This window comes from Corvus cornix, chromosome 5 (assembly GCF_000738735.6).
Source record: "Corvus cornix cornix isolate S_Up_H32 chromosome 5, ASM73873v5, whole genome shotgun sequence".
In the NCBI taxonomy this organism is placed as follows: domain Eukaryota; kingdom Metazoa; phylum Chordata; class Aves; order Passeriformes; family Corvidae; genus Corvus; species Corvus cornix.
In genome coordinates, this window is record NC_046335.1 from 57,907,360 (window position 1) to 57,920,237 (window position 12,878).

General features: G+C 41.0%; 1 protein-coding gene across 8 annotated transcripts in view; it reads right to left on the bottom strand.

Moving 5' to 3' along the window:
- Positions 1-12,878, bottom strand: part of SHANK2 (SH3 and multiple ankyrin repeat domains 2) — a 279,065-nt gene that overhangs the window by 246,240 nt on the left and 19,947 nt on the right. For all 8 annotated transcript variants that reach the window (XM_039551944.1, XM_039551945.1, XM_039551951.1 and 5 more), the window contains one exon: positions 504-723. In XM_039551944.1, coding sequence (XP_039407878.1) covers positions 504-707 — 204 coding nt within the window. In that variant the 5' untranslated portion in view covers positions 708-723. The remainder of the gene's footprint in view (positions 1-503; positions 724-12,878) is intronic.

A 12,878-nucleotide genomic window follows, 5' to 3' on the forward strand; every position in this document is an offset into this window, starting at 1 on the left:
AGGGTGACAACAAATATGGTAAAGAGAGAGAATTTGATGACCTCTTGCAGGACACCCGTCTAGTGTCAATCACAAACTATCTCATGAGAAGAGGAACTAGACAATCCATATATATATATGAGATATGAGGCTTTCATAGAGTTAACATGTGATTCTTTAATTCAATCTGCATCTTCTGATGAGGTTATAGGTTCCTAATTCTCTCTCTTCTACCCAAAATCTCTGAATGCAGATCAGACAGATATTTTGCTTTATGATCATGGCTTTTATCAAGTTAACACACTAAATCCACTCTCTTGGAAGGGATGGTGCCTTCAGTTCAGGCAACCAGTCAGATAAACTACTGGGGTAGTACATAACACAGACATTAAAAGAAAACATGCATTTTGTCTGTAATATGTCAGAAAAGAAAGTAAGAAAAAGGAACAGATCTACTGCACATTGAAGCCAGCAAAGCTAATCATTACTTTCACTTTTTTTAATTGCAGTGCACTCTGCCTTACCGTTTGCTGCAGGTCAGGTATGATAATTCGAATCACTAAAGTGTTGCTCTGACTGTCTTCCATTCTGCTGCTTGGCTTTTCTGCAGTTGCTCTAATTGTGTCATAAATAGTTTCTTCTTTGGAGCTGTCTGATTCAGACTCAACAGAATAGTCAGAGAAGCTTTGTGCCATTTCATCTTCACTTGATGTAGGGCTACGAGGCATGTTCAAGTTTTTTATCCTGCCAATACAAAGGAGAAAAAGAAGAAAATAAGTTACAGTTCAAGTCTTCAAAATGAATCAGCTACAAGTTTTTTTCCTCTTGGAAATAACGTGCATTTAACAAGGAAGTTTTATGGTTTATCCTCCTTTTATTTCTTTCTGTCAATAGTGTGGATGGGCAGAGTGTAAAGGAAATAACTCTGGCTTCCAATTTACTACAGAAGAGGAAGGGTAGGACAAGGAAAAAAGAGTAATAAAAAAGAAGATGAACCTTCCTTCCCAGGCACACCCAACCTCCCAAAGGATCCAGAAAAAACAGCATAATCACCCAGTCCTGTGCTAATCAGCACTGTTGCAAACTGTACTTAGAGCTAGGTCTGGCTTTGAAGCCTCCTCCTCCCAGTGAAAAGACATTTCAGGGAATTAATAAGAGTGCTAAACTAACATCATCCTGTACATCAAGAATCTGCACAGGTGAGTCTTTCATAAAAGTCAGTATTCCCAAATAGTGGAACCAACCAGAAAATGAAATCCTACAGGGAGCCAGACAGACGCAGATGCTGCTCTGTGGTTTGTGGCTCCCACAGCATCCCTCTAAACCAACACCACCCAAATCTGTCCATTACACATACTCAGAGTTTAGAAGCAGTTTTCATCTGTGATATAGACTGGGCTAAAATAAAAGTCATGTTTATTACAAACTAAAGACATTTGTAATCAGGGCTCTCACATTAAGAACAACAGAATATTTTCTTTCTGGGCTTTTCCACCTACAAGAGTTAAAAAATTTTTTTTGTCCCACCAACTCAAAACTGCTCCAGGATATGAAAATTATTATTCTGTGGGAAAACTGAGAAAAAAATTTATAGTGGAAAAAACTGAAAAGACCAACAATAAACTCTGAAGTGCTTGGACATCCTACAGTTTTTCAGATTTAGGAGGCCAGAAAAATGTATTATTATTTTTCTTTTTTTTTTTTTTTGGTGAATAATCTTCCAGGACAACTTCTCTGCTTTTTAATGAAAAATAATCAGTGAAAAGAAAAATAAAATTAAATAAATAAAATAAAATAAAAACCAACAAAACAAGCAATTCCACTGGCAGCTCACATTTAAAAAGAGACATTACAGCAAAAGTGAAGCACGGAAGGGTGAAGTGACTTGACCAAGGTCACTCATAAATCCAAATACACATTTTCTATACTGGTCTCTCAGCCAGATCAGCCCAAGTAAATAAAGTCAAACGACAGCAAGGAGTAAAAGAACATTTTTTTACCACTGTGTCTAACACTTTAAGCCAATTTAGTTGAAGTCATTCCCTCTTCACTGCCCAGTCACTGTCCCAGCAGTGACTCCAGAGCAGGGCCCAAAGGCTGCCACTGTCATTTCCCATTTTAAGGTGCCCGTAAGTTGGCCGGGCAGGCGTGAGTCAGGCCTGAGGCTGGAGGTCAAGGACAAGCACTCCCACAGCGAATCACATCCCCACATCATCAAGCCTTATTGTTGTTTCTGATGAAGGATAATTCCAGCGTTATTACCCTCAGCTAAAATCACTAATGAAGACAAAACCAGTGCATTCAGAAATCTGAAAGCAAGACAGTTCACAGCAGCTTAATGCAAGGCTGTATTTACAAAGGAAAACTCTGCAGGGAGTATTTCATTTTTTTGCTGCTTCACTGAACTGTAGATTAATGCTACTCTCCAAAGCACCTTAAGTCAGTAAAAAGCATAAACATTTCTATGGCTTCTCTATTTATCTGCCACTGCTAAAACACGTGAACTCAAAATACAGCAGGGCAATACACAGAATTTAAGGGCATAAGAGGTACAGGCCAGTGAGAGTGAGCAGAAAGACATAAACACCATCACATGGTTTGTCTGACCCTAAAGCCATCTGAGAGTGCAACACATTCCAGGGCAGTGGATTCAACAGAGAGCAGTAAACTGTAGTTATACAGCAGCCAAATCAAGAGTTGAGATAGGAGGAAAAAATTTCACCAGGTTTTGGCAAGCAGATTTTCATGCAAAAACTGCCCAGGAATATTTCATTCTAGAATAAGAAACTGAAATCTCTAGCTGAAGAACCAGCTCCCAGGAATCAAGCCTTTAAGTTCAATGAATAGTGGGACAAAGAACTCCTTGGAGACTCATCAACAAAGCACAAGGCAGCTAATCTTCTGCAATACATATTAAAATAAAACAATGCACAAGTAAGCATGGAAAGGATAATGAAAGTCTGTATCCACAGTGGCAAGAAGAACAGGATATGGGCCCCAGCAGCACTGGGGAGAAGCAGGTCATTTAAACACCATTTTTTAAACAGGACTATTCTAATACTGGAGAAACAGGCAATTTGTTTGGCTCAAGTTGTGTGGAGATGGAAGATCCCTCCATTTGTTAACCAGAGACACTGGCTATCACCGCTCCCACAGGGAAGGTGTTATCTTTTAGGAACTGTTTCACTTTTGTCCCAAGGATATTTCAAAGAGTTTTCCACAACCAAACCTATTACTTCAGGAACATAAGGCAGGTTGCCTGGCTTACTAATTAACACTTGTATAACCCATGAAGATATTGCACTCCAGGTTCCTAATTCCTAGCTAGAAATTCTTTGGTTCAATACAGCTGAAATATAAAGTAGGTTTATCTGACATGGTTGTCTGGGATGCCTTTTTTCCTTTTCTTAAAAAAAACCCCAAAAAAACCAACAGACCATAGGATTCCTACAGTTAAATTGATTGTGTCTTGTTTGTGGCTGCTTTTGGTGTAGAGAAGTGCTGGGTGCTGACAAGATTCTCTGTAAATGAATAAAAACAGATGTCAAATCATCTTGGCAATAAACACACAATGAAAACTATCACCCCAACAGGGTTTGCTCCACCTCATGTCCTCTGTCCACATTTCTCAACTGCTGGACACTGAGTGTGTCCCAGCTCCAGGCACTGCCCTGCCCTGGCCTCTGCACATCCCCTAAGCAAAGCAAGCGTGAGCAGCAGCTGGTTAAACACTCCTTTTGACACAGGAAGGCCACAAAAAAGCCTTGATGAGAGGAAGATGAGAGAGTGGAAGGATGGCTGCATGCTCCCCTTATTACAGGACTTCTCCCTCAGCACCTTGCCCTTTATCTCGGCGGGAGCAGTGGGATGTGTACCCAGCCTCTGGAGCTATTGCCAGGTGATGTTTCGCAGACCAACAGGCCACATGAAAGAAGCTGAGCTCAGACTGCTGCCTTGCCTTTACAGATGCTATTTTTAGATTTGTTTTCTCTCTGTCCAGCCCGCAGCTTTCACAGAATCTGCTGGAATTTCTCATTCTGCCATTTGCTGCCACCGTATCATTAAGGACAGTTTGAAACAGTCCAAACCATGACCATCAAACAGCCTTTTTCTCCAAAAAATAGTAAAAAAATACTAAAAGAACATTGGAAAAGGCTGGAATTAAACAATACACAGATTTTCAAAAGGGAGAAAATTCAACTCCCAGAGCTCACTCTCAGAGTGAAAGGTGTGCTCCAGTGAGTGCAAACAGACACAGCAGGGGAAAAAACCAAGAGCAGCAACAGATTAATCCTTTTTTTTTTGAGCTTTAAGGCTGTTAAACATTATACAAAATGAATTTATTAAATACATATGTTTACATGTATTTGTATCTTAGATATTACAAACTTGATGTGAAAGGGTTTAAAATATCATCAATAGGGACACACACTGGACAGGGGATCTTCATTGAACATACATGTATTATCAGATAAACCCACTATAAAAATCATGTTTTAAAAATCTTCAGCTTAATTATGGCTCTGTGTGATTTTTGTTGACCCTGCAAAGTACCAAACCCTCCTGGTGTTGTTTGTCCCTAAAACACAGCTGAGGCACAAGCACCAAATGCCTTGTCCAAGGCCACCAAGGCCAGGTCTCAGAGCAAGGTTTCGAATTCGGGGGTCACTGGCTCCTAGTCAAGATAAGAACAATCTGTTTTTATATAAACACTCATTTGCACAATAGCAGCCCTGTTGCCTGCAGGGAGAAGCCCTCCAGACTGCTGTTGCCAGGCCAGTTAAAAATCTACCTGTGGGAATATCTGGGATACAGAGTGGGCATTGTCACGGGCTGAGTAATGCCATGAAACAGACTGTGAGAAAAGTTTGCTGGGAGAGGAACAGTCACTGCTAGAAAGAGGTATTTAGTAATTAACTCTGAAGGAAAACTATTCAGGAAAGGGATTTCTGTGTAAAACCTGCCAGAGCTCCCAACACGTGGATTCCGTGGCTTTATTAGGGATTATACATATCAGCTCAAGAACCAGCTTGACGAGTTACTGAGTTAAAATGCTGGAGAAGATCAAGCATTTTCTTTTCTAATTATACTACTATTAAAACAAAAGTGCTCTTCAGACAGAGCTGAAGGTGGGGGGTTCAGTCCCAGCACACCACGCATTTCACACCTCCCCACAGTTGGGCAGAAAAGGTCGTGCAGAGGAAAATTTGAATTGAAGACTAACTCCAGAGGGCAATTTACAATTTGATGGGTTCAAGCTCCCTCTGCACTCCAACTTTAAAGCTGCGAATAACCAGCATTGCCTCTCAAAAAGCAAGCCCACCCTCCCTCTCCCCCGAAGCACTCCACTCTTGCCCCCAGACTGCTTTTACAGGAACAGTGAAGCAGAACAAAGCACTGATCCAGGTCAAACTCCAGCTTTTTTTTGTTTGGGAGGTTAGTTTCAACATCCATCATGTCTCTGAACTGGATCACTATGCAAATGTTTGCAGAAGCAGCAGGAGAAAGATGGCAGAGGGCCAGAAGTGAACTGCCAGGGCATGAAAAGGGCAGAACCACTTCATCCAAAGGCAGCATTACTGTTTGCCAGCACGAAGTGGATCTGAGACACCACTGCCTGAGTGACAGGAAAGAAATCTCCATAAACAGGGCCATCTGATTGACCCCGATGGAAATGTTATCGGCACCCAAATTCCACAACTCCAACCAGGGCAGGGATGAAACCCACGGACACAAAACTCAGCCAGGGAAATGCAAAACCTTAAAGAAAATATCTTCAAGAATAAAGCCAGAACATGCACAAGGAGTGCTAAACAATCCACAGCAAAACCTCAGGGGAGACGAGGCACTCGGAGCTCCCCATGTTCTCCCAGCTCCACCAGACAGGAACAACAACCCCCCTGATTACAGCTTTATTCCCCACTCAGTGGCCCCTCACTTAAATTCACTTTCTGGTGATGTATTTTTGATCTTTCTGTTAAATAACTGAAACACAGATAAATATTTTAGCAGATGAGTGCTGACACAAGTACTACAGTATGAGAATGACAAGCAAAAATTCCTCCTGTACTTTTCTCTGAAGCTCTTGTTTCTCAGTGTGGCATCTCGTGCTTCCAAACTGAATTATTGATTGGAAATCAATATTCAAAGTCAATGATCATTTCCATTTGTTCTCACCAGCACCACCAGGAGATTGTTTTTACCACCCTGTTAAAGAGCAGATTTATGCAGTCCTTGATTTCTTTGTGGGGTAATCACACAGGTGTCAAATTGTTTTGCAAAAGGGCTCAAGAGGGAGGCTTCACCCCACCTTTTTTCCTAAGGAAAAAAGAAGAAAATTGTGTGAAGAAATTGTTGAACCTGCCATTTATTTCCGACTTCTCTTGTTCATGTATATTTGCACAGACTTGCCAAGCAGAGGCTAAACCCCATTAACTTTTGGTATTTAGACTCTTAAATGCCAAGATCATATGATTTAAGTGGGTCTGTAAGAAGGTAATTTTTTTTTATTTTAGTATTTTTGAACATAGGTACTTCACCCTTATCACTGCTGCACACACACAAAATCAACACAAGCAAATTTCTGCAAACACAGGGTAGTTTTTTAAGTTTCTTTTGTTACCAAGCAGCTCTGGATGCTAAATTTCTCCTTTGTTCTCTGTCTCTTCTACTTAGCATTTATTTACCCTGTGAACTATTCAGCTGGTCATGGTATCTCCATGGAAAGGCTGAAGTTCAGCCAGGCAGATGTAAAGAGACATTTTGGGGAAGGATAGGTACAAAGAACACAGGAGACAAGCAACTTATTGTGCCGAATGAGGAAGGCTGGAAGACAGGCAGAGAAGCAGATGTAGAAAAAGCTTTTGAATGTCTGAAGTAGAATTTCAACGTGAAAAACATCTGAAGTGAGATTTCAACATGAGAAAACAGAACCTGCTGGCAGGAAGAGGAACAAGGTGTAAAGATTCAGCACAGGGATGCAGCAGTAAAACTGGTTAGAATGGTTAAAAATGTTTAAAAAGAAATTACTCAAACATATTAATAGGGGAAACATAGCAAGTATTTATAAATGTTAACCAGCACAGGGAAGTTTACAGTAAAGGCCAACTCCCAGTGGCAATATAAGTTCTTAAGTGGCTTCTTTTAAGCCCCTGCAAGGTTTCCAGTGCAATTCTGGCTGACCTTTATTTAAAGGTCCTTCTTCCAGACAAGGAATTACGTCCAGCCCTGTGAGCCCCACAGAGGTACCTCCCAGGCTCTGTTCATTTCTACAGTTGCTTTTAGCATGGCCTCTAGTTTTCACATTTATTAGGACTTCTGCTTTCCAACAGATAGACAACAGTACTCCTAAGGCATTCTTTACATACTCCTTGCAATGGAAAGTATAGCTTACTCATGGTAAAATAATAAGCACTTTGACGTATTAAATAAGATCCTTACAGGAATTGCATGCACTTAGTTGTAAAAACAACATTCAGTTTGAAAATCCATCTGTTTAGGGTGTATTGATCCAGAATTCTGAACCACTTTAAACAGATGATAAACAAAAAGCTAAATAAGCAGCAGCTAAATAACTAATTCAAATAGGGTGGAAAACAACAAAACTTTGTAAGAAATGCACCAAGCACATTGTCCCAGATACCCAAGTTGACTCGCACCCCAAATCTGAGATGTGTCTTCTCAGACTCACTATTGTATTCATGAGCAAAACAACAGCCATGGTATGAAAAGCCAACATGAAACATTGACAGGTTTACCCAGTTTAATCCAGTTCTGGATCCAGAAAGATATTTCTTCATAACATGACAGCTTTTATATAAAATATTATGAAAAAATATGAAGGTTGTAAGGCACTGGTTGCCCAGAGCGGCTGTGGGTGCCCCACCCTGGAAGTTTTCTATAACAAAGTATGCTGCAGATGCACTGACTGAAAGAAAAAATCTCCCTTCAATTATCCAAACCAAGAATGCTACAATGTGAGTAGTTATGACATGTTCTTGAAGTAATACTGCAGTTACACCATTTCAATTTCTGATAGCCACTGTCTGTTTCTAAAAAGATGGATAAAATTGTCATTTTGGGGTGCCACCAAATTTCCTTACCAAACAGAAGCAGGTAGGGCAAGCCATTTTACCTTCCAGCCTTTCTGTTTCCAGCCTCTACTTGCACTTAGCTACGTAAATATCAAAAAGATTATGATATGTTAGAGGGGGAAGGACATAAGAGAATTTAAAAAGATTTACAACAGGAGTCTGAAAAAAATCAAAGCTTGTGGAACATATTTACCTCAGTTTCATGTCCCTGATGGACAAAGCAGCTTTGTTGCTTGTTAATTTGCATCTGATGCTTATCAACCTCTATCCTCTTTACCCATAAAACATTTTTTTCTGATAATTCAAATACAAACAGAACTAAATGTTAACAGAGAAGCACTGCTGGTGTCTTGTTATGTAGATTACATCAAGCCCTGAGAGTAGATAAAGCAGATTCCCTCTCCTCCTTACACATAGGTTAGCATTTAGAGTTTGCTATGAAGTTTAACCTGAATTTTCCTCAGATGTGATCCTGGTGGGGGCTACTATGTCACTTTATTTGCTGTGTTGACAGAAATAGTCTCATTGTTTGCTTCAGTTTAATCAATAGAATAACATGCCAGTTAAAAAAAAAAACAAAGCTTCAAATAGATGCTCTAATAAATTTTCTAATAAAATGATGAGTTATCTTCGGTTGAGAGCTGGCAGAACAAATTAAATCAATTACCCTTTCTCCTTGTGTATGCTGGGGTTTATTTTCTTGTTTAGTTTCAAAGAATTCATTTCTATTGCAACCCAGCAGGAAACACCCCTTGAGGTTTGCAGAGGACACCTGCAGGTGTCTGCAGGTGGGATTTGTGGGCACAGAGCTCAGACTCTCCAGGTCTGCAGCTCTGGGCCAGTCCCCTGCCAAAGTGCCCCGTAGGGGGAGATCTTCCCTGGCCTTCACACCAGCTTCATTTCTTTCCTTAGTCCGGGGGGAAGCAACAAACAAACGGTGACCCAGAAAGGCTGGAGGAGAAGCGGGGCAGGTGAGCAGCTCTTGGTTTAGCCAAACTCCAGTGCAAGCACAGCCATGTGCCTTGTCCTCACCATCCCTCTGCCCATCTGTGTCTGACTGCAGCAACTATTCCTGCTTCCCAGGGACAGATGGTCTCCAGGCTTCTCTGAACTGCAGGAAAACTTCCCCGTCTTTTTTTTTTTTCAGAGGTAATTTTGAAAAAGGCACTCTGCTGACCTTACCTGCATCTTCCCCAGCTCTTTTCCAACCCAAGGTAAGCATATCTTGGGCTTTAATTTATACTCCAACCTGTGCTCATGGCACAACCAAGGACATTCTTTAGGGTTTTTTAGGTGAAGGATGGTGATGGCAGACTGGAGAAAATATCTACAGGCTTAAAAAGGTTATGTGCCAAACTGTGCCAAAAAGTGATCTGCCAAACTGACCCAGGCAGCACAATAACTCTGCAGAAAAACTGAGAAATACATTATTTTCTTGACCTCTGAGATTTTTGATTGAATTCATCACACAGATAAGAAACTCATTCTTATCAAATTATAGCCAACCAAAAATTAGGCAATAAACCCAATTAAACTGATTAAAAGAGCCAGTTTCCTCACTGAGTACCAAGGTTTAATTATTACCTTCAGTAAACAGCTCGAGAAATAAAATATCACTTCTTAGGCAAGAAGAAAACAGAATGAGATCCATCTTTGTGACCATTAGGAAAAAGAAGGGAAACAAAAATAGAAAGTATGTTGTTGCCTGAAAATACAGATTCATAAACTCTTCCAGCTTTTGCTATTTAAATGCCAGGTTTAGTTTGGAATTTAATAGTAAAAATAAATAGCATGCTAAATCACCCTGGGTTATCTGCTCACAGTATTTTTGATTTAGAGAGAGTTTAGGATACCCACAAGGCTGTTTTTCCAAAGTATCCCTCTCTCAATGCAGAATCGAGATAAATCAGCCTCCCTGAACACAGTGACCTGGAATCTTTGCTGTGCCTTAGACTCAGAGAATCACCAAGTCATGTTGGTACCAGGGGGCTCCAGCAGCCTTTATTTCAACCTCTTGCTCAGAGCAGGTCCAGCAATCTGCACAAGATCTGCTTGGGTTTCCCATGCTTTCATCCAGGCCTGCCTGGAAAATCTCCATGAAGCCAGCTCTTTTCCAGGCTTACCTCACCCCTCCTTGCAGCACCACAAGTACTCCAGTCCCCTTTTTCCTGGTGGCCCTCCACAGAACCTGCTCCAGTTTGTCCATATCTTTCCTGTACTGCGATAGGTCCAAAACTGGACACGACGTGCGAGATGTGGTCTGCAGCCTGCCAAGTTACAGCTGGTACCATACCTTTTCTCCATCTGGTGACTTAGTTTATAAGGGAGATTACGCCAAACCTCAGCATCACCAGAATTTCTGGATTCATTTATACCCCTTACAGTGATTTCCTTACAAAGTGTATTTTCTACCTGTCTGCATAGGTCTCTAACTCAGTCCCAGGTAACATAAGGCCTCAAATGAGGCTGTTGGAGAACCAGAAATACTTTAAACAGATTTATTTCTAATTGACTAGATTTCATGTTGATTGTACTCCTGGAAGTCCTGATTAAGTGAATTCATTACCATTTATAATTTCTTGACAGCACACTTCGGAGATTCCAGCCATGGAAATTATCACAGTCTAATCAAGATATGCAAACTGAATATAAAAGCACTTAAAAATACATATATCTTGATTGAATCAGGATAGAAAATAATCCTAATAAGAAAACCAGCATCACTTGCACTCCAGGCATACTACTATCAGTTTGTGCCACAGAGAAAGTATTCAGGAAAAGATCTTATTAAATGAGAGCAGCTGCCAGTACAGGATTTGACAGAACCTTTGTGAAGGACACCCAGGTGTGACCGTGACTTCCTAGGAATGACAAGCAGTGATCCCGGAACACTGTGCCTGGAAGGCCTCCTGGGTTTCTATAAAACTGAGGGCTGGGGTGACCCTGTAAGAGGCACCCTCACGTTGCTGCTCCAGTGCCTCCAGGTGCACTGCTGCTGTGAACAATTGTGATGCAAAGCTCATTTCCCGACGCTGCTGCTGATGCCGCCAGAGCTACCTGTGCCTGTGCCTCGTCAGAGGGGAGGAACAGCATCCAGGCAGCTCTGCTTTCCCTGTAATGCAGCTGAGCAGGGAAGGCAATAATTAAGCCCATCATATGAACCAAATCCTTCAGGACATACCCATCAATGAGATTTACAAAACCCTCTCTCTGCTTTGGTGTTTGCAGGAACGAAGGAGGCAGAGCTGGCACGAGAAAAGCCCTTTTCAGCATTAACATAAAACTAGAAATACTTTTTTAAAAGAGATTTGCTGTTAGGCCTTATGTCTACTTAATGTTCTCCCACACCTTTTATTTAGTCTCCCTCACAGTTGGTTTTGGGGTTTTTTTCACACTTGCCATCATTAGCTGCCTCACCTCAAAAGTTTTCTGCAGTTCTTAATAAACCCAAACTTCTCTTCTCCCCTTGGTTTTTCAGTCACATGGAGAGTGACCATTTCTGCATATCGGCTGAATTTTCTTACATGCTTCTTAAAGGGGGCTTATATAAAAGAAGGAGAGTGACTTTTTCCACAGGCAGCTACTGACAGGACGAGGGGGAACGGCTTTAAACTGAAAGAGGAGAGATTTAGATCAAGAAGAAATTCTTTACTCAGGAGGTGCTGAGGCCCTGGCACAGGGTGCCCAGAGAAGCTGTGGCTGACCCTGGATCCCTGGAAGTGTTCCAGGCCAGGCTGGACAGGGCTTGGAACACCCTGGGATAGTGGAAGGTGTCTCTGCAAACTTAAACCTTTCAGCCAATAGAACACAGTTATTCCCATCAACTCAACACACTGTCAAACACAACACTTAAAACCCAAATTTGCACACCTGTTTCTGCACCTCTCTCTTCAGATTGGTGTGTTTATCTTTGATAGTGGCCCTACCACAGAGGCAAACAGTCAATTATTAAATGCCCTGATAAGAGAGAAATTTGTTGGACTGAGCTTTGAGGCACACACATTTTTTACATCTCCTTCTCCTTTTTCCATTTTTACAGACTACTGCTCCAAATTATACTGCTCCATGTCACCACACACTTCACAGCAGTCCATCTTACGCATTTTACATAATTTTTGTATTTTCACTCTCCTTCCAGTGCTCATCCAAAGGCACTGCTAGGGTTCACTATCTAATCCTTGACCTGTGTTCATAAATGCACATTGACACAGGCACTTGCAGCAGCCAGTGCAAGAAAAGGCACCTTCAGTTCCTCTTATCACAGAGAAAATGAGGTTTTTAGTTTTCAGATCATACAGAAGCATCAGGCTTTACCAAAGGAAACCTAATTTTCAACCAGTGTCCTTTTTGTTCTAGTTTTCTGATTTCTGAGTTTCGTGTTTCAATTAATTATTTTGTAATGATTGAACTGGAAGCCAAGAAAAAAACCTTACTTCAAGAAATTGTTTTGCATAAGAAGTTCTAAATCATCTCCAGGGTGCTGCCAAAACTTTTTGAACAGTGTTTTGAAACAATCAGAGAAAAGCAAAGATAAAGACATTTATAATAAATGTAGAGACTAGAAGTCTTTATTAACAGGAAACACTGAAAATGCAGCATTTAGGTAAGGTAAAAGAGATAAAAGAAGTATGATTGTGCTGTATCACAAGAGGCTCGAGTCCATCAGTTCTCACCTAACTGTGTGATAGTACAAAAGCCAAGAAATTCTTCATCCAGTTCTAATATCAGCTGCAAATTTGCAGGGACCTCATTAATAAATTGCTCCTAGATAAAAACAGGGGGGTTGTCACGTCTAACACAAGATAA